We start from the raw sequence: 27,449 nt of genomic DNA, 5'->3' as shown, positions 1-27,449 counted from the left end.
ACAATGTCCCTGGACACAAGTGCTGAGAACCAATCACAGCGAACAGTGGCAGATAACATATTAATATTTAATGTTTGAAAACCTTTTTAAATATCTGGGGCCAAACAGGTGCCAAAGGAAATCTTTTAGCAGCTGTTTCTAATCCTCCTAAAATGTAGCTACTGAAAATTGCCTAAAGTCTCCTCCGTCAGTGTTTGACAGAAAGGAAAATCGGTTTTGTCTAGGCTGTCCTGTTGGACATGGATTCTCCTGCCATGTTCAGCGGCCATTTTGATATATATGTATATACATAATATATATACATATATTATGCATACATATATACATACACACACATATATATCCTTTTTTTTCTTCAGAGAATGGTGAATTTTACAAAACATTGGTTGAGAAGGAGACATTAAATATGAAAGAAAAAGAAATGGCACTTTCTTTTTAATTTTGGGCTCAGTCCCGGGAAACTTTTCCCCTTCCTCGAGGAAGTTTAGAGCAGGCATGGAGAAGAGGGAATGCTCACCAAGAGGAACTATTTCCCCCTCCATGTGTGTGTTCCACTTAGATGCAGGGCCCCTGGATGAGAGGCCAACCCCTTCCCATCTCCAGTTAGGGACCAACTGTGTGACTGTCAGCAGTAGTCAAGCAACAAAATTGCACTTGGAGTGGAACAGGTTTTTGTTTGGTTTTGGTGACCTGGTGTTTAATAATGAATATATTTTTATGTATAATATATAATTACATTTATATAATATATAATGTATAATAAATAATATACAATATACAATATTTGATACACAATATACAAAATATATTGTATAATGTAAAATATATAACATATAATTATGTATAGAAAATATCATCCTGAGTGAGGTAACCCAATCACAAAAGAACACACATGGTATTCATTCACTGATAATTGGGCATTAGCCCAGAAGCTCGAAATACCCAAGATTCAACTCACAGACCACATGAAGCTCATGAAGAAGGAAGAACAAGTGTGGGTGCTTCAGTCCTTCTTAGAAGGAGTAACAAAATATTCAAGGTAGCAAATATGGAGACAAAGTGTGGGACAGAAACTGAAGGAGGGGCTGTCTGGAGACCATTCCACCTGTGTATTTATCCCATGTGCAGTCAGTCACCAAAGGTAGATGCTGATGTGGATGTCAGGAAGTGCATGCTGACAAGAGCCTGATATAGCTGTCTCCTTAGAGGTCTGCCAGAGTCTGACATATTCAGAGGCAGATGCTTGCAGCTAACCACTGATCTGATCAAGGGTTTCCCAATGGAGAAGTTAGAGAAAAGATTGAAGGAGCTGAAAGGGTTTGCAGCCTCATGAGGAGAGCAATAATACCAGCCAACCAGAGCTCCCAGGGTCTAAACCACCATCCTGGAAGCACATAGGGAGGGACCCATGGCTCCAGCTGTACAAGTAGAGGAGGATGGCCTTGTCAGGCACAGGTGAGAGAGGAGATCCTTGGTCTCATGAAGGCTGGACATCCAGTGTTGGGGAATTTGAGGGTGGGGACTTGGGAGTGAGGGGTTTGGTGGGGCACATTCTCATAGAAGAAGATAAGGGGTTCCTGGGTGGGGGGATGGGGTAAGAGGATAACATCTGAAATGTAAATAAAATATCCAATAAAAATAATTATAATTAAATAAGTAAAAATAAAAATAATAAAAAGGACTTAGTTCCCCAACAGGAGGGGTAGAAGTTCTAATCTGAGTAATGGGAAATTCTCACACCAGAGAAAGCAATACAGAGGAACAAACGTGACAAAAATATATAGAAAAGACATACAGACACAGACATAGACACACACACACACACACACACACACAAACACACACACAGAGTAAAATACAAGCAGGTGTGGCTACCACACACTCATACACTTGAACAGAGAGAATCCAGTTACATCTTACATGATCACCAGTTACTTCTGACCTCTTTTATGTGTCCAAATAGAAGATACTTCAATCAGACTTACCTTCAGAGGTGATAGACCTGGTCACTTTCTAATCTATTTTCTTTTGGGGTTGAGGTGTCAGACTCCTCCCAAGAGCTAGGCAGAGACTGATCAAAGGGCACCCCCTAGTGCCTTTTATCAAGGGCACCCTGACTTCCACACTCTTTTTTGATCTTCCTTGACCAACCATTTCCCTGTCTCAAGATCTTGTTTCTGACTTGATTCTTCGGGGTAGGGAAAATAACCTGGGGACACCCTTTCAGAAGAAAAGGGGAGAAGGGAGGGGGATAGGAGGAGGGACTCTGTGAGGGGGAAATTGGTATGTTGCGATGTAATACAAACAGATAAAATTATATATATATATATATATATATATATATATATATATATATATATATGGAATCTTGGTAGGACTCCCAGAAATGTTGTAGGATATTATCAGAGAAGACTGCTTGGACATGGATTTAAGCTAATAGGAACTCTTTATTAGCTAATCAGGAACTACACTAGTTGGTCAGAGTCTAATGTAGTCTCAAGCCTTTATCAGCACAAGCTTTGAAGGACAGACACCATATCTGGATTTGTCATACTTCAGTTAATAAGTTTGGTTAGTCAGAAGCAGAACCACAGTAGCCAAAAAGCAAGATTAGGACATTTACAGACTTTCCCATAACAATGAATTTTGATGGATTATTAGGTCTTTGGTTTAGTTTTGGCAGGTGCTGCTGGATATGTGCTGAGTTTTACAGCCTGAATTCATCATGGAGACAGTTATGCTAAACTCTCTAGGCCTACAAAGGTCTGTGGCTCTGTTATAGTTTGACACTTTCTAATACTCAGCGTGCCACTAAGAGTTTACATCTATCATTCATTCTCATTTTGGAGTAGTATTTTAGTATGTATGTATTATAGATTGTTTATTCATCACTGAGTGAGCTGTACTGGATTATTTCAGGATTTGGTTAATGGGAGTAAAACTCGTATTTGAAATACTCAAATATGCAAATAAGTTTGTGTTTCTCTAGAATGGATGCCCATATTCATGGCATGCCCATCAACTTGTGAATTGCATTGTAGTTGTGATTTGTTTAATAAACCTTTTCAAAACTGTTTTATAGAGTGTTCGCAAAATTTTAAATTTTCACTAAATATTAGCAGAGTTTGGTAGCTCAGGCCTATTAACCCATACTATTCTGGAGGCTAAGGCATGAGGATCATAAATTCATGGGCTGCCTGAACTACAAAGTGATCTAATCAGTGTGACATTATCTTAATATGTTTTAGAAGTGAAAACAGGACTGGAAAAAAATCAGTGGTAGAATGTTATCTGGCATGCAAGGTATGTTCAATTATCACTAGTACAGACAAAGAAGACATGTAAATATTATCATGTGGCTTTATTTCCTCATCAGAATCTTATGTTTTTCTATTTTTCATTTGAAAATGTACTAATCAGGTGTTTTGTCACCAACCAGATCACCATCAAATACATTATTCCCTATTACTACTTAACAATGTATTTATGCTATACTTTTACTTGAATCAGCATTCTGTTTTTATATGAATATTACTCAGCAAATGATACTCACTGAATAGCTTTCTATTTCCTAAATAATTCATATTTTTGTTTCTATATGCTTAAAATTCTTTTTATTTTAATCTCTTCTTATTCTAAGAAATCCCAATTGTCTAAGTTTCTCAATATTGCTCCATAACACAAACTCATAAAGGATTCTAATAACCAAATCTCCCTGAGGGCATGTGTATGTATGTGTGTGTATCACAGACCTTACAGATGTCTGTACAATGTATACATAAGACTAAATGTTGTATGCATTGGTTTCTGCCTGGTGTTATATCTTACTTTACACATTTCTGAGTTTCACACTTCCTTAGTTGAAATGAATGCCAAAAGAGGTTCTACCCACTTCAGATTTTAACCAATCTTTTCTTTGAATGTGTGTCAACAAAAATTTTGACAATCATTGATTATTTCCAATTGTTTTAGAGCTTGTTTAGGGCATTTTACAGGAACTGATATTTTCATTCACACAAGCATTGAGCCATTCATGGGTACAAAACTACCTTGACTTGGGCAACAAGGTTCCAGACAAGCTTTGTTTTATGCTCAAAAGAAAAATAAATCAGAAGCTAATGTAGATATTTTATCATTTTCTACAAATTTCACATAATAACCAAATACCTTCCTGTTGCAACTGTCAACAATTTCAATAAATTAACAAACTGACTTTATATTTAGGACTTCTTATTACTTTCTCCATCTTTGTAGAAAATGAAATGTTTATGATCTTGGTGCTGTAAGAGTCTTGCAAAATTTTCAGGGGACAGGCTTTTAAAGAGATATGCAGTTGTTAAAGATAACTTTTTAGTTGGTAGCTTCAGAGTCCAGTAGCCAATAGCAATTGAAAAGAACAAAAGAAAGATAGAACAATGTAAAACAGTGCTTGTGTGAAAATCTTCATCTAAAACTGCAAATGTTTCATTAGTGTACCATAAGCAATAACTTCAAAAGTTACTCTTAAGATAGCTAATACTATTTCTAATACTATTTCTAAAGCCTCTATAATCAGGGTATAGTCCATTGACTACAGTTATTGAAATCCTCTGGGATCTTGTAAGTGCAGATTCTTGGGAACTGCTTCAGATACTGCAGATTATAGTAATAAATCACAGAATTGCTTTTACATCAGGTGTATGTATGTCATTTCTTTAAAATTTAATAATATAGATAGAGGTTGAGGATGTCACTCAGTAGTAGAATGCTTCCATGCTTAAGACATTAGATCTATTCCCTTGAATTGTGAGGAAAAAGAAACAAAAAGTATTATTTTCATTAAAGTCACAAAGAACATTGCATAGCATGGATAGACTAGTTTATTTACTCATCTTTATTGTTAAATTTTATATTAATCCAAAAGTTTGACCTTATTATAAACACAGAAATGCTGGTCTAAAGGCCACTGCCACTGTTCTCCTTATTAAAAGTCTTCATTTCAGTCAAATCTGGCTGCCTTAATAGACACATTGTTTTCACAAAGCTTGCCCTAAAAGAAGAATCCTGCCAGGCCATGTCAACATGGGCTGCCTCTGGATTTGAGGCTGGAATAAAGTGTTTCAAATTATATTGTTGAACATTTGCCACCCAGTTCTTAGTTTGGTTCTGACTGCCACCTCAAAGCCTTGGGTCAAACCATTGTAGATGGGTCACTGCTACTGCGCATGCGCGAGCTTCTGAGGCCGGAGCAGGGTCGAAGGGGAGGGTTTTAAAGTTTGCAGTGAGAGTAGCACAGTTCCCTTTGCAGGTGGAGCAAGCGGCAGATCCACCTGGTGGGCGTGGTCGGGGCGGGACAAGCACAGGAGACTTCTGGGTGAGGAAAGCTGGGGCCAGCGAGAATGGTCCAGCCCAAGCGCGCGGGATTCCAGTAGTCATTTCCGGGTGCCTGTTACCTAGCTACATCTGTTGTCCCTCGCCAGTTGGGAGTTGGTCAAGTCCGCACCTGGTTGCGGGCTATCTAGAGGGCTGCAATGGATACAGAGCGGGGCTCAGTAGCCCCTCGGGAGGTAGATACCCCCAAGAAGGAAGTTCAGCTGCGGGTAAACCCATCGGAGCTGAAGTTCCATGATGCAGTATCTGGGAAAGTGTACCGCCTCCCTCTTACTGTACACAATTTGGGCCGTTGGAACCAGAAGATCAGGTTTCAAGAGCCATCGAAGCCACAGGTGACACCTTAAGGGTACTGAAAGCTTCTGGGTAGCCTCCGCACTTGAGCACTTGAGCATCCCTTTGGCCAAATATCAAACTCTATGCTACTGAGGAACTGGGGGAAGGATTGTATTTGCTGAGGGGAAGCAGGGGAGAGAAAAAAAGAAAAAGAGAGAGGAGGAAGGGATGTGTGAGGAAGCAAAAAGTCTGGCAGAGACAGGAGAGGGGATAGAGAAGGAGAGAAACTCAAAGAGGGACTAAAAGGAGGGAGAGGGAGGAAGACAGTGGAAGTGAGAAAGGTAGGGAAAGAGGGAGGGAGAGTAGACAGAAGAAGGAATGGGAGGAAGGGAGAGAAAGGGAGGGAGAGAGAGGAAGGGAAAGAGGGAGGGAGGGAGAGTAGACAGAAGGAATATGAGGGAGGGATAGAGAGGAAGGGAAAGAAGGAGGGAGGGGAAGAGGGAGGGAGAGTTGACAGAGAAGGAATGGGAGGAAGGGAAAGAAAGTGAGGGAGGGAGAGTAGACAGAGGAGGAATGGGAGGAAGGGAGAGAAAGGGAGGGAGAGAGAGGAAGGGAAAGAGGGAGGGAGGGAGAGAGAGGAAGGGAAAGAGGGAGGGAGTGAAGAGGGAGGGAGTGAAGAGGGAGGGAGAGTAGACAGAGAAGGAAAGAGAGGAGGGGAAGGGAGGGAGGGAGGGAGAGACAGGAAGGGAAAGAGGGAGGGAGTTAAGAGGGAGGGAGAGTAGACAGAGAAGGAATGGGAGGAGGGGAAGGGAAAGAGGGAGGGAAGGAGGGAGAGAAAGGGAGGGAGAGAAGGGAAGGGAAAGTGGGAGGGAGTGAAAGAGGGAGGGAGAGTAGACAGAGAAGGAATGGGAGAAGGGGAAGGGAAAGAGGGAGGGAGGGAGAAGGGAAGGGAAAGTGGGAGGGAGTGAAAGAGGGAGGGAGAGTAGACAGAGAAGGAATGGGAGGAGGGGAAGGGAAAGAGGGAGGGAGGGAGAGTAGACGGAATGTGAGGGAGGGATAGAGAGGAAGGGAAAGAGGGAGGGAGAGGAAGAGGGAGGGAGAGTTGACAGAGAAGGAATGGGAGGAAGGGAGAGAAAGGGAGGGAGGAGGGGAAGGGAAAGAGAGAGGGAGGGAGAGTAGACAGAAGAGGAGTGGGAGGGAGGGAGAGAGAAGAAGGGAAAGAGGGAGGGAGGGAAAGAGGAAGGGAGAGTAGACAGAGGAGGAGTGGGAGGGAGGGAGACAGAGGAAGGGAGAGAGTGAAAGGGAAAGAGGAAGGGAGGGAGAGTAGAGACAAGGAATGGGAAGAAGGGAGAGAAAGGGAGGGAGGAAAGAAGAGGAAAGGGCAGGGAGATGGAGGGAAGGAGAAATAATGATGAAGTGGGAGACAGAGAGGAAAGGAGGGATGGAGAAAGGGAGAATTTGGAGAAATACCCCTTTGCTTCAAGATCAAGGTATGGGGAGTACTAGGTAGGACAACGCTGATAGAAAATATGATTCTCCATATTGTGTATGGAAAGGCCTCATTCTTGGTTTTATTTTTAATTGACAGAAAATTAGAGATTTATGAAGCATTATGCATTCACTGATGATTACTACCTACTTGTAAGAATTCCAATGCTCTGTGCCATGTCTTCATGATTCTGAAATTGTCTTAAAACCCTAGAAGAAAAAAAAATTGAAGCTTTATTGTTAATTGCCATCTGATACATAAAGTTTTTTTTATTCCTTCAGGAATTAGTAATTGAGGCATTAATGGAAATTTTGTGTCATAGTCTGAGTATTTGTTGGGTGTCTACTATAGACAGATATACTCTATAGATCTAGGAACTTAAAAGGGCATTTTAATACAGTCCTAGTCTTCATTCCCCATAAATATATACAGTTATCATTTATCAGTTTAAAGTTTTTAAAAAAAATTTTAAAGCTACGTGGGGATAAGATTTATGGTTGATAATAATGCACACTCCCTAGCTATAGTTGCATGTAATAATTTTTTATAAGGAACTAATACTGTTGATTTCATGTTTTTTTTTTCACAAAAGTTCAAATTGTTGTTGACCAATCTGGATAAGGAGCTTGCTTCTGGTCTTCAGATGACAGCAATGGTGGAATATCATCCTAATAAAAATGAAGACATGTTTGATCACATACTTATTTCTGTAGGAAATAAAGTCTTAGATATTCCTCTAATTGGGTATGTAATTGGCACATCTCTTTCTTATAAGAATTTTGTTGTTACTAAATTGTACTAATAACTTAAGAGCATCCTGAAGAGTAGACCTTATGCTCTAAATCTAAACTAAGTATGTCATGAGATTTGTTCCTATGTGACAATGAATATTTAAAAGATATCTGAAAATACACACTACATATATGCCCCATTTGAACACATTAAATTAAAAACACATGTAACAAATCAATTTTTTTTGGTATAGAGATCTTGTTTTATACCCCATACATGCTTTGATCATCCTGATACAGAGTCCCCAGTGAAGAGAGACCCTCAATTGAGGTTCTTTATTATCCTATAGTCAAGTTTATGGGTGTGTTTTCTTGATTAATGATTGATGTGGGTGGGTCCAGTCCACTTTGGGAAGTGCCTCCCCTGGTCAGATGATCATGTGTGTTTAAGAAAGCAAGCTCAGCAAGCCATAGGAAGCTTGCAAGTCAGTAAGCAGTGTTCCTGTGTGCTTCCTGCCTCTGCTCTTGCTTGAGTTCCTACACTGTCAGCCCTCAATAATAGAGTAGGATCTGGATATGTACACCGAATAAATCCTTTCCTCCTTAAGCTGTTTTTGGCCAGTATTTGCTTTATCACAGTAGTAGAATGTAATGATAATATTCCCCAAATATTCTGTCATAGTATAAGTCCTTACTTGAATTTGACAGATTTTACATCATTCAAAGCTTTGAAGTGAGTTCCTCCTTTTTAACAAGTTTCAAAACATTTATGCATTTATGTGGAGATTCTCAAAAGGAATGTCAAATCTGTTAGACTAACACTAAATTGAAATAAATGAGTAGTCTGTCTAATGATGTTTATATGTTAAAGTCTGATTGTCCTTGTTAAAATAGGGTATATTATAGCTTACATATGTTATTGTATGACTTCACGACTTCTTCTATTCACAACAGTGTTATCAATGGACCCATAGATAAACTGAAATGGCTTTTTAGGAGTTAAAAGTATATATAAAGTGTATATGTGTGTGTGTGTGTGTGTGTGTGTGAGAGAGAGAGAGAGAGAGAGAGAGAGAGAGAGAGAGAGAGAGAGAGAGAGAGAGAGAGAGAAGAAACAAGTCTCCATGGACCTAACTATGAAGATGTTACTAGTTTGTTAAACATTATTATGTGTTTCTTTTCTTCTCTCTTAGGCTGATTCCAGTCTGTAAACTGGAAATTGTGCCAGTAGTTGATTTTGGCACATTGGTTGCCAATAGTAAAGTGCACTGTAAAGAGATTACTATTATTAACCATGGCAAAGCTCCAGGTAAATATTTTTGTGTCATACAATTCCACACATTTAGAAGAGTTACTATTGTTATTTTAAATGTGCATATTGTATATATAATAGATTTTCTGAGTCATCAAGAAAAGCAAAAAATGTATATCATTTGAAATAGCTGAAAACCAAAGTCCCTTAAGTGTTGTGACTACAAAGGATAAATACCCAATCACACAGGAAATTGAACCCGCCTCTTAAAATCTGTATTAACATAACTTCTTTGTTATATGACTGGTGATTTTCCTGAGGATGAGAGGCAGAATGATGTCCTAGAAGTAATGTTATTGTTAGGCTTATCCAGAGACTGAACTAGACCTCAGTGCCTTACTAGATGTATCATATGGGACAAGTGTTTTTTGTTTGTTTGTTTGTTGTTTTTGATTTTTTGAGACTTTGAATAGTTTTTATTTTATATTTTTACTTTTAAAATTTATTTATTTTAAACTCCAAATTTTATTCCCCTTCTGGTCCACCCTCCAACTGTTCCACTCCCATACTGCTTCCCTGCTTCCCTGTCTCCAAGAGGAAGTTCCCACCCCCACCCCACCAGACCTCTAAACTTCCTGGGGCCTCTAGTCTCTTGAGGGTTAGGTGCATCTTCTCTAATTAAACTCAAACTTGGCAGTCCTCAGGGGACAAGTACTTTTAAAGAAATTGAATTTGAGATTTTTTTTTGCCCAAGAAATATATTTTTTATTGGATATTTTATTTACATTTCAGATGCCATCCCCTTTCCCCACTCCCCGCCGAAAACTCTTATCCCATGCCCCCTTTTCCTTTTTGCTCTTATACACTTTTTAAAAATGTTAATCAAAGGCTTTATAAGTTTGGTAATGCTCAATCAGAAGTGTAACCCAATATCCAACCTAGATATATCAACTATCTTTGACTGGTGGAGACACGTGAACATCTGCCTTGATATCCCCCCTCTTTCTCTCTCTTTCTCTCTCTCATCACCTAGCTTCTCCTCTCCCTCTTCTCCTCCTCTCCTTACTCCTTCTCTTCCTCTTGGTACTCCTTCCACCTTAGCTCCTCCTACATATCACCCTTCCTGTTAAAATAAAACTTTTCTCTGAAATTGAGATTTTCTTATTCATGGGGAGAGAATAGTAAATATATGATGGTTACTTAAGTATATACGTAAATTTTTGGCATAATACTTATTTCATCATAGACATGAACTATTTCTTCTCTTTCTCATACTCAACTTGGCATTTACATCACGGTTCCTTGAAGGCTTTTAATAATTTATTCATTTGTCACTACAAGAATGCATTTCTCCAGATTAGATTATTTGTAGAATTTTTTATTGTGGCCCAGATGTTTTCATAAAAGTATGTGTTGTCAGGTACAGTTTTTATTGATGGTAGCCATGGATATAGTCTGTCATTGTTTTGATTAGATGGTCAGCCACATTACATGCAAGATGCCTTTTCTCTCGATTTAACATGAGGACTAATAGTAGTCACTGTCTCCCTGAGACTTCATGATGAATACATAAGGAGATCTTAATTGCAGTCCTCTTTACCTCTATATTCTTTTTTCTTAGTTGCCCACTTGAACCTTCCTTAGGAATTATTAACACAAAGCCCATTTATCCCATTACATATTTCTTCAAAAGATATACAAGTATAAAACTGATAGCTATTTCTATTTGAATCATATTCATTTAGTTAATTGATTGGTGAATATTCATTACGTGGGAGCACTAAGAGAATATTAGTTTCATTTTCAGTTTGATTCCATTGTGAAGAAGAGATTATCTTGAGGCAAGTGGTTAAGGCTGAAGACTGGTAATATTTTAGAGTAATGATATTTGATTCAAAAATACTTTGCTGCTCTAATTGTATTTTGAGGGAAAAAGTTCTACTTTAACAGGAAGAGTGATATGTAGGAGGAGCTAAGTGGGAAGGAGTACTGAGAGGAAGAGATGGAACAAGGAGAGAAGATGAAGAAGAGGAGAAGCTAGGTGATGAGAGAGAGAAAGAGAGAGGGGGCATAGAGGCAGATGTTCACATGTCTCCACCAAAGATAGTTTTTATATCTAGGTTGGGTATTGGGTTACGCTTCTGATTGAGCATTACCAAACTTATAAATCCTTTGATTAACATTTTAAAAAAATCGTATAAAAGCAAAAAGGAAAGGGGGGACATGGGACAGGGGTGTTCTAGGGAGGGGAAATGTGGAAAGGGGATGGCATCTTAAATGTAAATAAAATATAAAATAAAAAAATAAATAAAAATAGTTTGCTTTTCAATTCTTCATTAACTAGTTCATTCACAATTATTTAGGGATTAAATAAAAAAATGATATATCTCTTTTAGTCTATAATCTCCCCAAGTTATAGTTGTATTATATATGAAACTTCTCTGAATTAAAATTCAGATTTAATTTTAATGGAATGTTAGTGTATTTTTTCAATGACACAAGTGAAAACTGTAGACCAGAGTACATATATTCTTTGTTAAAAAATCAGTTACGCACTAACTGAAAACTAGTTTTCTGGATGTGAAATTGACCTCGTTCTACACTTAATTGTTTTGTGTAGTAATTGGAAAAACCTGGGTAAATAGTTGACTTTTCTCAAGCATCCACTGCGTACTTTAGAGATCAAGACAACTTATCTAAGTCTTTGATTTCTTATTTGTAAAATGGATATAAGTAGTTGAACATACAGGTTAGAACAAGAATAAGAGATCATGCATGTGGATATTCAGAGCTCTTAGTCAAAGTACTTTCCCCAAATGAATAGACAGTATTTTTAGCTCCTGATAAAGTATGAATTGTAGTGCTGGGTTCAGATTTGTTTGGTGATGTCAGTATCTATAATTACAATAAAAGCTATAACTTTTGTTCCACAGTGGGCTGTGGGGAAAAAAGGCTTGGGGATCCCAAGGTTCCTACTGCCATGCTGTTAGTAGTCGGCTGGAACGCTCTGGGTTTCTCCAGCTGGAAGTTGGGCCCGGCTGTTCATTAACTAAAAGCCTCTCCCTGGCTCCTCACGGTTCCTCATAGCAGCTCAGCCCCAACACACGAGGAAGCCCTTGGATTTCCAAAACTGGTTTATTCACATGGCGGATCGTGGATGGATCTGGATACATATCCCCTCAAACCCAGGATCGACCTGAGTTAAAAGGGGAGGGGAGAAGGGGGGAGGGGCTGGGGAGGAATGTTTAATGGCTCCACCTCTGGCCTTCAGGTACCTCATTAGTATGTAAATCTCTCTAGGGCCTGTTCTTGCCCTCCACCTGTGTGCCCTCCACCTGTGTACATGACTGAAGGGTGGAGGTGGAATGGAGATTAGACCTCGTGTTAGGCCCAACAGTGGGCTGTGTAATATGTATGTATTTTAAGTATCTAACTATAAACTGTGTCTTTTACCCTCCTTAGGGATTTTTAAAACAGAATACCAGGGCCAGCTACCTATTGTCATTTCTCCAAGTAGTGGTACTGTAAAGGCTAAAACATCAATGGTCATCAAAGTGGATTTCTGTGCAGACCAGGCCCAAATTGTAAATGAAGTGGCAAGGTAATATATAGTACCTTTTTTTTTTTTTGAAAAAAAATGCTCATATAAAACTCAAATATTTCATGTTTTCTTCTTTCAGAATGATTGTTTGTTTACCAACCCTCCATTTTTTTCATTTGCTAGTAGTTTATTTATTTATTCCTATATGTCAAGATATACAAGTATAGATCTTGCTTGTCAATGGAAAGTACTTGAGAACAACAGCATATGCATACACATAACAGCAGCTCCTATTATCAGTTTTGTGGATATGAATTAATGATCTAAGGATTCCACTAATAAATTGGTAGTTGAATCACACATTCATCACTAATTAAGATCTAGGCAACACATATGTCTGGAGTGTGTGTGTGTGTGTGTGTGTGTGTTTGTGTGTGTATGTGTAAGTAAATGTTGATAACTTGGATTACATAAGTTATTTCAGGCAGAGAAAGTAGCAGATTTGAAACTTTAGGGATAACTTTACTCTCTATTGAAGGATCAGAGGCAATATAAAGTTGAAGAAGTACAAGGGATTGATGCAAGGTAAGATTTAAACAAATGAATGGCACAGGATCTAGTAAATAATCTGTGGGGCAGCATTTTTCTCAAATTTGCCCCAGTTCATTTATACATGGAATGTGCAATTAATACACTGAGTGACCACTAGTAGGTAAAGTAAAGAATCATTGCACCTCACATAGTGATTAAGATGTTTTCTAAAACTTCTTTGAGTTTTTGTAAGTCTTTTGTTGTCTTTATGTGTGTGTGTGCGTGCGCGCACTGCTATATTGCATATAAGATGTATTTCTTACTGAAGGCCACAGTTGTGGTTTTTGAGATACTGTTGTGTGAGACTGATATGAGGTTAGGTTCTATTTTGAAGGATAAAAGTTAATCTGAGGATCAGTTTGCATTTCAGAAAGTCACAGAAACACCAGTGAATAAAGCAGATCAGACAGAATAAAGAGGGCTTGACAGTCTGGCTAGATATTGTAAAAGCAAAGCAAAGAGGCAGTAGGAAAGAACAGAGCTAGGCTCGAATAAGGAAAGCTGAGAGAAGTGTGGAGAGTTGAGGTATTTTCTACAAGCCTGTTTAACTTATTTGATGAGTTAATGCAAAAAGGAGAAAGGATGTGCAGAAGGAAGTTCAGATGTAAGATGGTGGGACAAATTTCATTTTCAAAATCACCATTGAGTTTATGATTTGGTTTATTAGATTTACTTGTCCTAAGATCCAGAAAGCAACTTTGTCCAGAGGAGTTGGGTACAGGGTACTTGTGGTATATGTGGTGGCAAAAACAGAACTGAAAATTACACTGAATAGAAGAGCAGAAGATGAAAGAGTAAGAGAGGAACAAATAGTTTACAGAGGATCCATGCTTTAGAACAATAGTTAGATCATGCATGTGTGAGTTACAATGAAAATCTAAGGAAGTGTGTGATGTTCAGAATCTGAGGAAGGTCAGACATGTTGAAATATGGTGTGGATAATGCTCACAATTATAGAAAAATATAAGAGTATTTTGATGATAGTTTAGGAATAGCCAGTCATTTATGGTATTTGCTGGGGTTAAGTTGATAAGAAAGGAATAAATATGTGAAAAAAAATGCTAACTGAGAACTGAAATTAGTTTGAGAAACCAAATGTTTTTGAAAACTTGTTTTTCTTTTTTTTTTTTTTTCTGAGTCAGACAGCCCTTCAGGGAGATGTTTTTAATCTTAGCAAGTAAGTCAGTGATGAACTTAGAGACAATTGTAGAGGAGTAGCAGATTTCCACCAGGGAAAAGGAGCTGAGGAAGAAGTACATGGGAGAATGTAAAGTCTTATTGATGCTGACTGTCACAGCAATAAGACCGTTGCCCAGCACTGTGGCCACATACACAGGAAGGAAGAGCACAAAGCACAACTTCTGCACCTCTGGATCCTGGAAAAGGCCAGTGAAAACTAACTCAGTCACATTGTTTCCATTGGCCATGGAGTCAGCTCAAGTGTACTGGACATCAGATAGTAGGAGGCTTAGTCCCCAAGCCCAGGGCATAGGGATGCTGACTCTTCATTTACTTCTTCAAGCTGATTACAGGCATTGAGATATTAGAAGAGGGATTGGAGGAAGTGTAAATTGATAAGCCTCTGACTCTGTGTCTTCACTGCATCCAGATGGAATTCCAGGACATCAGAGGTTTGGGCAGGTCTGCTCAGCTTGCCGGATGAATAGATATACCAAGGCTGTGTATTCTGCAATATACAATTCTCAAAACAAATTTTAGTATCAAGATAATTTTTTTTAAGAGGGCTGACATTTTATTAAAGATGTTGGTTCTAACAACTTTTCTTTTTTTTTCTTCTTTTTTTATTGGATATTATATTTACATGTCAAATTTTATCCCCTTACCCCATTCCCCCTACCACCCAGGAACTCCTTATCCCATCCCCCCTCCTCCTGCTTCTATGAGGGTGTGGCCCCACCTACCCCCCACTCCCACCTCCCCACCCTCTGATTCCCCCCCTCTCAGTGTTCAGCCTTTATGGGACCAAAGATCTCTCCCACCTATGCCCAACAAGGCCATCCTCCCCTACATATACAGCTGGAGTCATGGGTCCCTCCCTATGTGCTCCTAGGCTGGTGGTTTAGACCCTGGGGAACTCTGGATGGTTGGATTGTTGCTCTCCTCATGGGGCCACCAACTCTTCCAGCTCCTTCAGTCTTCTCTCTAACTTTTCCATTGGGAACCCTTGATCAGATCAATAGGTTAGCTGTGAGTATCTACCCCTGGGTATGTCCAACTCTGGAGGACCTCTAAGGAGACAGCCCTATCAGGCTCTTGTCAGCATGCACTTCCTGTCATTATTATTAGTGTTTATTTTTGGTGACTGCACATGCGATGAATACCCAGGTGGAATGATCTCCAGACAGCCTCCCCTTCAGTTTCTGTCCAATACTTTGTCTCTATATTTTCTCCCTTGGGTATTTTGTTATTCCTTCTAAGTAAGACCTAGGCATCCATACTTGTTCTTCCTTCTTCATGAGTTTCATGTGGTATGTTAGTTGAATCTTTGTTGTTTCAAACTTTTGGGCTAATATCTGCTTATCAGTGAGTAAATAATCATGTGAGTTCTTTTGTGAGTGGGTTACCTTACTCAAGATGATATTTTCTTGTTCCATCCATTTACCTAAGAATTACTCGAATTCATTGTTTTTAATAGCTGAGTAATATTCCATTGTGTAAATGTACCATATTTTTTGTATCCATTCCTCTGTTAAAGGGCATCTGGGTTCTTTCCAGCTACTGGCTATTATAAATAAGGCTGCTATGAACATAGTGGAGCATATGTCCTTGTTATATGTTGCAGCATTTTCTGGGTATATGCTCAGGAATGGTATAGCTGGGTCCTCAGGTAGTGGTATGTCCAATTTTCTGAGGAACTGCCAGACTGACTTTCAGAGTGGTTGTACCACTTTGCAACCCCACCAACAATGGAGGAGTGTTCTTCTTTCTCCCCATTCTTACCAGCATCTACTATCACCTGAATTTTTGATCTTAGCCATTCTGACTGGTGTGAGGTGGTATCTCAGTGTTGTTTTGATTTGCATTTCCCTGATGACTAAGGATGTTGAGCATTTCTTAAGGTGCTTTTCGGCCATTTGAGTTTCCTCAGTTGAAAATTCTTTGCTTAACTCTGTACCCCATTTTTATGGGGTTATTTTGTTGTCTGGCGACTAATTTCTTGAGTTCTTTGTATATATATTCGATATTAGCCCTCTATCAGATGTAGGATTGGTAATAATCTTTTCCCAATCTGTTGGTTGCCATTTTGTCTTATTGACAGTGTCCTTTGCCTTACAGAAACTTTGGTATTTGATGAGGTCCCATTTGTGGATTCTTGTTCTTAGAGCATAAGCCATTGGAGTTCTGTTCAGAAACTTTCCCCCTGTGCCTAGGTATTCAAGGGTCTTCCCTATCTTCTCTTCTATTAGTTTCAGTGTATCTGGTTTTATGTGGAGGTCCTTTATCCACTTGGACTTGAGCTTTGTACAGGAGATAAGAATGGATCGATTTGCATTCTTCTACATGCTGACTTCCAGTTGAGCCAGCACCATTTGTTGAAAATGCTGACCTTTTTCCACTGGTTGGTTTTAGCTCCTTTGTCAAAGATCAAGTGACCATAGGTGTGTGGGTTCATTTCTTGATCTTCAATTCTATTCCATTGATCTTCCTGCCTGTCTCTATACCAATACCATGCAGTTTTTAATCACTACTGCTCTGTAGTATAGTTTGAGGTCAGGGATGGTGATTCCCCCAGAAGTTCTTTTATTGTTGAGAATAGTTCTCGCTATCCTAAGTTTTTTGTTATTCCAAATGAATTTGCAAATTGCTCTTTCTATCTGTATGAATTGATTTGGAATTTTGATGGGTATTGCATTGAATCTGTAGATTGCTTTTGGCAAGATGGCCATTTTTACTAAGTTAATCCTGCCAATCCAGGAGCATGGGAGATCTTTCCATCTTCTGAGATCTTCTTCGATTTCTTTCTTAAGAGACTTGAATTTCTTGTCATACAGATCTTTCACTTGCTTGATTTGATTCACTCCAAGATATTTTATATTATTTGTGGCTATTGTGAAGGGTGTCATTTCCCTAATTTCTTTCTCAGCTTGTTTATCCTTTGAATAGAGGGAGGCTACTGATTTGTTTGAGTTGATTTTATATCCAGCCACTTTGCTAAAGTTGTTTATCAGGTTTAGGAATTCTCTGGTGGAAGTTTTAGGGTCACTTAAGTATACTATCATATCATCTGCAAATAGTGAAATATTGACTTCTTCCTTTCCTATTCATATCCATTTGACTTCCTTTTGTTGTCTAATCGCTCTAGCTAGAACTTCCAGTACTATATTGCGTGGATAGGGTGAGAGTGGGCAGCCTTGTCTAGTCCCTGATCTTAGTGGGATAGCTTCAAGTTTCTCTCCACTTAGTTTGATGCTGGCTACTGACTTGCTGTATATTGCTTTTACTATGGGTTTAAGTATAGGCCTTGAATTCCTGATCTTTCCAAGACTTTTAACATGAAGGGATGTTGAATTTTGTCAAATGCTTTCTCAGCATCTAATGAGATGACCATGTGGTTTTTTTCTTTGAGTTTATTTATGTAGTGGATTACATTGAGAAAACTTGTTTTTCTTTAACATTTTTTTCTGATATATATATATATATATATATATATATATATATATATATATATATTAATTTAGGGAATTGTGGTACTTGTATATGGATGAAATTTTTAGGTTGGGCCTGAATTGGAATGGAGTCTTGAAATTATTGAGCTAATCTTACAAATCGTACAGGTCCTATATTTATGAAATAAATAATGATATGAACATTCAGTTGAGTCTCTGGTGTCACATCATTAGTTTTTCAACTTTGTTGTTTCAAGTACAGACTAAGGTCACACATATATTTTACTTTATAGGATCTGATAAACTGGCAGCATAAGAAAGGAACCACCCTTAGTCTTCTTAGTTAGTTATGTCATTTTAAATCTCTTGATCCAACTACTTAGAAGAAAATAAACAAATAAATTTAAATTAAAATACTTGCACATATACATATCTTATTTTCTTGCAGAGTGAGTTTGCAAGGTCGTCCTGATATGTTCTTGAACATCAAAGTGCATGTGGTTGAACAGATAATCGAATTGTTTCACATGAATAGTGAAAGGAAATTGGAATGTATACGGTTTGGTTCTGTGTTCTTTGGAACATCAAAACTTGAGCATGCCCTTCTGTATAACAATAGCCCTGAAACTGTAAACTGGGTGGCAATAATGCAAGATGATTGTGTTGGAGAAGAGCTGGTAAGTGAACTGAGCAAAAATGCCACATCCTGTCTGAATTAAACCAGATGAGTGCTTCCTGCAAATCACTGACTAACTTAATTCTCCTCAAGTTTTGAATTGGATCATGTGCCTTAGTCAAATTTTGATATATGCTATTTTATAGACAAATATTTTTTTATTTTCTACATTCTGAAAATTTTCAAAACTTTTTAAAATATGTTATTTACTCTAATATGATTTTTTTGTCATTTTTATGTTACAGGGAGCAAATATTCATCAAAGGACAGATATTGCCTTAAATAATCTCTCCTACTTAAATAAAATAAAGAAAATAGATATGACTGATTTTATGTCCTGCATTCCCAATGAAGGGACTTTACTCCCTTATCAAAAGATTGTCATTACATTTTGTTTCAGCCCAAAGTAAGTGAATTAAATTGTAATGTCAATTATTAATGAAAATTATAGTATCTACACACTAGCCAGACTTGGTTGATCTCATAGCGAAACGTGTCAGAAGGCAAAAATATGATTTTTCTTACATTTCTAAATATTTCTAGCATGTTTACCATTTCTAATATTTATAAGTATGATATCTAATAGTTTACATTAAATTAAAAACAATGTCCTAGAACTTAGTGGTGAAGTTAAACTTTTAGGTTGTTTTAGATTGCATAAATTGATTTGTACAGCCCAGAACTTTGTGTTACTGCAAGAATAGTCATGTGCATACAATATTTTATACATGCCATCAGATAGGAAATTATGCTCTTACCAGGACAAAATCCTTTCTGACTGAATCCCATCAATGTTAAACCAACAGCATACCTTAGTATGCTTGTGGGTAAATAACCCACAATCTTTCTCTGTGAGAGGGTCATGTTCAGTGTACTTACATTTTACCATTGTCATTTATTGATACATTATGTTTTTGAAGCCTGAATTGTGTTTTCATGTAAGAAAGTGTGATGATTAGTTTTAATTTATCAACTTGATAGAACCTGGAATCACTGGAGAATCTCAATTAATGATTGATTACTTACATCAGATTGACCTATGGTCATATATATGGAAGAGTGCCTTAAGTGATAAAGGTACCTTTTCTGAAAGTGGGTTGCACTATTCTCTTTTTTTGAATCTTATGCTGTATAAGAGTAGAAAAACCTTACTGAGTACTATAAACACATGTCTTTATTTCTCTCTGCTCTGTACTGTGACTATCATGGGACTTTACATTTTTGCCTTGACTTCTATGCTTTGTTGGAATTTGACCTGGAATTGTGAACTGAAATAAACCTTTATCTTTCCTGTTGCTTCATTATATCAACAGGAAAAAAAACCGAAAGAAAACAAGACATGCAAACAAAAAAATAAAACAACAAAAACTTAAGGCAGAAAGCTAATCAATTATTGCTGTACTCATATAATCAAAATCGTCTTAATGATATTTTGTGAAGGAAGTTTTTTAAGGAAACCTATAAGATTATGTTTAACACACACATGATTACTATATTATTTTATGTGTATGTCTGTGTTTCTTATCTGAATGCATACATTATTATGAGTCACCTAGTATGGCTGCTGGGAACCAAGCCTAGGTCATGCTAACTGTTGAGCCACCTCTTCAGCTTCCTCCACCTTTATGTACTTCAACAAAGCCAAGTGTTCTTTCCTATGACAGCGTTTTAACCTTATTTGGGAATCTAGTATGGAAATTTAGGTATGAGTATTTGAAGTCTTTGTTAAATATGTTGTGAACACCACATATATTCCAATTTAATATTACACATCAGCTTTTTGTATTTTCGACTATCCACTGGCAGAAGAGATACTTTGTAGGTAAGCTACATAAATATAGTCAATGGCCAACCCTATGAGGTAATCTATCTATACCTTTGTTCCTAAATTTTTCTTTTGTTTCCATCCTTCCTTTACATTTCTCTAGGTACTTCTGACTCATATCAAATCATGTTCTCTAATTATTTGACCACTACCATGAACATGATTGATAATATAAATTTAGTTGACTAGAGAAAACAGATATATAATAGAGGTTACTACTGGGGTGATATGTGTTATTATAGAGTCCTTAGCTACAAAGAATTCTTCCTGAAAAAAAAAAAATGCAGTGTGGCATGTAATGTAGTTTTGGAAAGTTGGTATATTTAAGTTAATTTTGTCTTAGAAATATTTGTATTAATTAACTTTTCCCTGAGCTTTCTGCTCTGAAATCTTCCTTTGTTAGTTAATTTGGGAAATGGGTAACAGTTGTATTTTTATTCGTTTCCATCTGCTTGCATAGATTTAAGGATCAGTTTAATAATTTATACTGACAAATGACAAAAATATGTCACTTCTGCCTTAATAATAATGGATTGTGATATTTACAGGCTAGTAGTTGATATTAAAAAGGATGTTGGACCTTCACATAGGCAAGACTATGCTCTCTTTGTGAGATTTGATTTTGTGGGAAGTAAAGATGGATTTTTGAGAGATGATAACTCTGACACCATGAAAAGTAAGTATAAAGTTAAAAAGATTATTAAATGCTGCCATTTTGCAGAGAGCAGTCCCTTATCATAGAAACATGTGTTCTTTGGGGATTTCCATGGGATTCCTTGGCCAACGATTTAATTGAATTCTATTTTTTTAAAAATAAGATGTCCCAATGTGTGTGGATTCATGTCTAGGTCTTAAATTTGATCACAGTGAAAAGGGTATCTGTTTTTATGCCAGTACCATGCAGTTCTTACTACTTTAGCTCTTTAGCTCTGTAGTACCATATGAGATCCCTAATGGTGAGACCTTCAGCACTTCTTTTATTGTTCAGTTACCCTGGTGTTTGTTTGTTTTTCTGTATATAGTTAAGACTTGCCATTTCAAGGTCTGTAAAGAATTGTGTTGGAATTTTGATGGGGATTGCATTGAACTTCTAGATTGCTTGTAGTAGGATGGCCAGTTTTACAATGTTAATTCTGCTGATCCATGAGTATGGGATATCTACCCATAATCTAATATCTTCTCCAGTGTCTTTCTTCAAAGAATGAAGTTTTTTCATACAAACCTTTCAAATGCTAAGTTAGGCTTATGTCAAGATATTTATATTATTTCAGGCTACTGTAAAATATGTTGTTTCCCTGATTTATTTCTCAGTCCATTTGTCATTCGTTTATCGCAGGACCACTGATTGTTTTAACTTAATCTTGTATCCAGCCACATTGATGAAAGTCTTTATCAGCCGTAGGAGTACCCCAGTGGAACTTTTGTGGTGGCTTATGTATATTATCATAATAAACAAAATGCAAAATGTTGACTTCATCCTTTCTAATTTTTATCCCCTTTAATTCCTTCAGTAGTCTTATTGTTCTAGCTAAGACTTCAAGTACTGTATTTGAATATATATGGAAAGAGTAGACAGCCTTGTCTTGATGTTTAGTGGAATTGGTTTGAGCATTTCTCTGTTTAATTTGGCTGTAGGCTTGCTGTAAATTGCCTTTATTATATTTAAGTTTGTCTCTTGTATCCCGAATCTCTCCAAGACTTTCATCATGAAGAGATCTTGTAGTTTTCAAAGATCTTTTCAGTATCTAATGATATGATCATGTGTACTTATTTCTTGTAGTTTGATTTTATGATGCATTACATTTCTTGATTTTTGTATATTAGGCAAATCCTGCATCTCTGAGATGAAGCCTACCTACTTGATCATTCTGGATGTGTGATGCCATGTGTTTTGCAAGTATTTTATTGAATAGATTTGCAGTTATATTCATAAGAAATATTGGTCTGCAATTCTTTTTGTTGAGTCTCTGTGTGGTTTGGGTGTCAGGGTAGCTGTGGTCCCATAAAGTTAATTGGGCAATGTTACATCTGCTTCTCATTTTGTGGGATTATTTGAGGAGTATTGGCATCAATACTTTCTGGTAGAAATGTGGACTAAAAGCCTTTGGATCTGGTTCTTTGTCATTGGATAACTTGTAATTGCTATTTCTATTTCTTTAGGAGTTATAGGTAGATGTAAAATATTTATTTGATCCTGATTTAACTTTGGTAAGTGGTATCTGTGGTCAAAGCTATTCTTTTTGTTTGTTTGTTTGTTTGTTTGTTTTTTAGATTTTTCAATTTGAGAGAGTTATAGGCTTTTAAATTATGTACTTATGTTTCTCTAGAGGAGGTACTAGTTACCTGTAAGGGTCAGTATGTAATTTAAACTACACTAGTGTTTCTTTTGTAAACTCGGGTTTGGGGCATAGATGTTAAGAATTGAAATGCCTTGTGGTGGATTTTTTCTTTGATGAGTATGTTGTGGGTTTCCCTATCTCTTTTGATTAGTTCTGCTTTGAGGTCTATATGTTACATATTAAAATGGCTATACTAGCTTGTTTCTTAGGTCCATTTGCTAGATATTGCTTTGTCTAATTATTTACCCTGAGGTAATATTTATCCTTGGTTTCTTATGGCTTTTTTTGAACATGAGAAGCAAGTTTCTACTTTAGAGCTCTTGACTTTGTTCTTTCTGCTTGGAATATACTTTTCATGGATGTTTGTTTCCATTGAATGTTTGCCCAAATGTTATTGTGTATATAAAAGTGGCCTGTTTGAATATATCTACCTAAAACAATTCTACTTTGCCTCGGTGACTGTTGTAAATGTGGTTACTCTTTCTCTCAGTCTTACTCTGTAGAAAGTAAATCCATCAGAGTAGCCTCTTTTTTTATTCCTGTGTCAAGATCCAAAATTAAGTGTAGCTCAGAGAAGGCAATCATGGAATTTGCTCACGTGTGAGTTAGGTTCTCATTGATCATCATATTTATAGAGTGATACCATGTGGGCTAGACAAATACATTTTTCATTTTCTGAACACTCCTCACTGTGTTCTATATTTATTATTGGTTTTTTCCCCAGGTAATCGACTTCAAAAAGTGGAATTAGCACTGACAGGCTCTGGACTTCCTGTCATATTACAGTTTGATCCAGGAAAAGCACTTACTTTTCCACCTTGTCATATGGGTGAACATTCAGATATTTTGTGCATTGTAAAAAATCAGTCCATATCACTTCCTGTGATGTACCATTTTCAAAAAACTGCACACTTTAAAATGGATCCTGAAAGGGGAAAAATTGATGAAGGATGTATTCAGGTGAGCTAGCTCATTCTTTGTCGTCTTTCATAACCCTTCAGCTAGTTTTTCCTGCTAAAATACTGTGCAAAGAATTAAGAACCCCATCTGATCTATTAGTGCTTATGAAGTAAGTCTCTCATGTGGCATAGAATTATAAATGCAGTCATAGAGAATCCACATTTCTTTGTTAAGTAACTGCAATGTGTTAGTAAAAGCATGTGATGGTCAAGTCTGGTTTGAAATATAGTTATTGCTTCTAAAATATTTTTATTGCATTAAGGAATTATAATACATATATAGAAACAGGTATGGCTTAAGAAAATCAATGTGTTAAATAGGTTTTCTTAGGTAATACCATCAAAACTCAAAGAACAAGTGTTTTATTTCCATTCAGGAAAGATTTTGTGGAACAATCTCACAAGTGATATTTTTGCAGCTTTTGTCAAAATTTGAAATGTGAAATGTGTAATAATTACTTAGTTTGCAGCTTGTTGTGTTAAGAACAAAAAGAAAATATGGACACTAGGACATTGCTATTGGCACCAAGCCAACTCCTATGTTTCCGGGGCTGGTTTAATTATGACTGTCCACTGTGACAACGATTTTCTAGTCACTTTAAAACAGAACCTTTTCAGCATTCTGTACTCAACTCCTTTTTTTTTTTTGCCTGAACAGGTTTTATGTGACCATAGGTATATAGTTATATAAATTATGTGTACAAATTTAATAACTCATTTGCTGAGGGATGATGGCAGAAGAATATTGAAAATCTTAATTTTCTATAATTAAACAAGTATGTTTCTATAACAATAGAAAACTTTGTGTTTATAGTTAAAAGTGTGTGGCTTAAAACATATAATGGTTTCAAGTCTGAGCCCATGTGTTTCATGCACCATCCATTGTTGTCATGTCACATAATACATTCACAATACAGAGTTTGCTTGTTGTACATTTGGAAGCAAAACTGTGGTGAAAGTTTGTGCTTAAGAAAAAATTCAGCTTAATTAAACATTTAATTTTTACTTATTTATGTCTACTGCATATTAAGAAGCTTTTTAGTGTCTCTAAATTTAGTGTTCTTCCTACACATTTCATTTTAGGACCACCATGTATGTTTGTTATCCAAATTGGGGTTTGGAATTCTATGGTCTGTTAGACAGTTTTGGCTTGATACTTAATGTCTTGCGAGTGATTTTATATAGATACATATTTAATATTCTCAAAATACTAATTATATAGAGGAATTGTTAAGTCTCAAAAATGCTGTTCTTAACATTTGGAGCTATTCCCATAGTGTTTGTCAAAGTGATGTTCATGTTTGCAGTGCCATGTCATGTCCAGAGGAAAGCATTTTGCAGTAGTCTTCCAGATTCGCTAGTTCTGACATTCTTTCTTCATTCTCTTCTGTGATGCTTTCTAAGCCTTGAAAAAAGTAAAGGGTGTCCATATATATGCTCCTGTGGATGAACACTCACAATCTCTTATTTGCAACACCTTGAATACTTCATTTCTGTAGTAACTGTTAGGTAATTCAATAAGAAGCTTCTCTGACCAAGCACAACTTTGTGAATAAAAACATAAATATTTAAGGACAGTTGACAACATATGACCACTTAGCAAAACATCCAAAGGTCTCTAATAGTTCCATGACTTCACTAGACATGGTTTTAACCATGTTTATAACACCAGGCACAAATACTTTAATGTTTTCCTTTGTTGTTAAAATGCAAGCCCTTCATATGTTCTGGGTACAAGTCTCAGTCAGATAGATAAATTAAAACTATCTTTCCCCCTTGATGGGTCTTTCATTTCATTGATAATATCCTTTGCAGCAAAAGATTTTAGTTTGAAATCTTATTTACTTAGTTCTCCTTTTAATCATTGAGAACAGTTATATCTAAGTTATCCAAATTTATTAAAAAATGTTTTTGACTAATTTGGAATCCTGAAAATTTATAATATTCTAAAATACCTTGCCAGTTTCTACCAAAAAGTGTCAGCAGGCAGCTGGTATGTGGATAACATCTGTGTTACTTTTATAAATCCTTCTGGTGACTATTGCCATTCTATAATATTAAGTCTTGCACTCTGTGGAAGACAGATATCTTACTGCGTATTCATGTGTGCTTTAAATGCTTTCAGTGGTGTTTCTAGTGTCGAGTATATCAATTTTAGACAAGAATTTTATTTTCTTATAGTACTGGTAATCAAATATGAAGTGTTTTGCATGAGTGGCAAATATATTACTACTTGTATCCCAACTGTACCCCAACCCCTGTAATTCCTTTAAAAAATATTCTTAAAGATCCTAGTTGTTTTGATAAGCAAATTTAATTTAGTTTTAAAATTCATGTTGGATTGTTCTCTGCTAGTATATCAAATTCCCTGAATTCATTTATGAGTGATCACATTTTTAAATAGATTTCTTGGTATACAAGATCATGTCCTTGTGTATAGATTTATTTTATGCTTTTTTTTACAACATAGATTCATGACCTTTTTTTTCTTTTATTCTGTTGCATTTTATTTATTTATTTATTTATTTATTTATTTTTAATCAAACTGTGATTTTTACTTTTTCACACAGGGGTTATAAACACAAAAAGAGAGGATGTGGGAAGGGGATGACACAGGAGCATAGGTGTTCAGGGGGAGTACAGATATCTTCCAGAACAGAGTATCAGCTGGGTGAAGGTTTAGGGAACATGTCACTATGACTCTGTCTATGAATCACTTGTTTCTTATCTAAGCTGGTACTATCCACCAAGGTTATCTATCCACAAGGTCTATGGCTATTAGTTCTTATCCAGGCTGGTAAATTTGCACCAAAGCTGTCTGTTTACAATATCTTATAGCTGTCTGTTTCAGTGTTTTTCCACAGAGACCAAGGCTTTATGTTAGCAGGCTGACTTAGGCCTATGGCTGATTTTAGGCCTTCAGTGTATAAGCAAGGCTGCCCCTGACATCTCCTCCCTTCTCCAAGTATAGAAGGACCATGGTGATTCCAATCTTGCAGAGGCGGGGATAGAGGCCTGACCTCCAGTAATTAAAGGGGACCTTGTAATGGTTCTGGTCCTCCTGTCCTTGTTCAGTGAAGCATGAGGGCCATACCCATCCTGATGTCTTTTCCCTGGATAGGGGATACTTTTGACATCAACCCCTATGGAGTCATGTTTGTTTCTCAGGGAACCCAGAAGGATATTTTAAATTTTTATTTATATTCCCTTGCAGTGTTTAGCCTCGCAGCCTAAGCAATAATTTAAATCGCCAGTCAGAAGGGGTTCTGGGTTGCCTTTCTCTGCTTGTTCTAGGGGCGGAAGTCCCCTCATTTAGGTTGGTGGAGATAGATTTTGGGAACACCCTGGATAGAGTAATAGCCTCATCTTGAGTCTCATGGTCTTCTATAGCTAACTTATGATAATGTATCTGAATAGGATTTGCTGTCAAAATTATCTGTCTGTTGTTTCACAAAGTTAGTCAGCCTACTTAAGGCCCAGAGACCAAAAGAAATAAGCAAAAGTAACCCAATTATTGGTCCTAAAATGGAAGGAAGTAGGGTTGACAATCATGAAGGGGTTGAAAACCAATTCTTGTACCAGCTCTCATCTTTCTCTCTCTCTGTCTTTTCACAAGGTCTTCTCTGACCTTTTTCATGTTCTCTTTAACCATCACTGTCTTGTTTATGTAAAAGCAACATTCTTCTTTAAGGGCTGTACACAGTCTAGAGCTGTACACAGTCTTTTCTATTGTAAAAGAGTAAAGTCCAATGAAGTCCTTTGTAATTTTTGG

General features: G+C 37.0%; 1 protein-coding gene across 4 annotated transcripts in view; it reads left to right on the top strand.

The window, feature by feature from the left end:
* The first annotated feature begins 5,449 nt into the window (after nucleotides 1-5,449).
* Cfap47 (cilia and flagella associated protein 47) overlaps nucleotides 5,450-27,449 on the top strand; it is a 220,494-nt gene continuing 198,494 nt past the window's right edge. For 3 of the 4 annotated variants that reach the window (XR_013106093.1, XM_034485406.2, XM_076919145.1), the window contains exons 1-8: nucleotides 5,450-5,705; nucleotides 7,728-7,879; nucleotides 9,060-9,175; nucleotides 12,581-12,719; nucleotides 18,327-18,555; nucleotides 18,800-18,960; nucleotides 20,928-21,055; nucleotides 23,443-23,678. Coding sequence is in view for 3 of the 4 variants with exons in the window: in XM_034485406.2 (XP_034341297.1) it covers nucleotides 5,511-5,705; nucleotides 7,728-7,879; nucleotides 9,060-9,175; nucleotides 12,581-12,719; nucleotides 18,327-18,555; nucleotides 18,800-18,960; nucleotides 20,928-21,055; nucleotides 23,443-23,678 (1,356 nt within the window). In the remaining variant the exon portion in view is untranslated. Of the gene's footprint in view, nucleotides 5,706-7,727; nucleotides 7,880-9,059; nucleotides 9,176-12,580; nucleotides 12,720-18,326; nucleotides 18,556-18,799; nucleotides 18,961-20,927; nucleotides 21,056-21,083; nucleotides 22,588-23,442; nucleotides 23,679-27,449 lie in introns of those variants that run through there. The other variant, XM_076919144.1, reaches the window with a different exon arrangement.

This window comes from Arvicanthis niloticus, chromosome X, assembly GCF_011762505.2.
Source record: "Arvicanthis niloticus isolate mArvNil1 chromosome X, mArvNil1.pat.X, whole genome shotgun sequence".
In the NCBI taxonomy this organism is placed as follows: domain Eukaryota; kingdom Metazoa; phylum Chordata; class Mammalia; order Rodentia; family Muridae; genus Arvicanthis; species Arvicanthis niloticus.
This window is presented reverse-complemented; position numbering and strand designations above follow the sequence as displayed.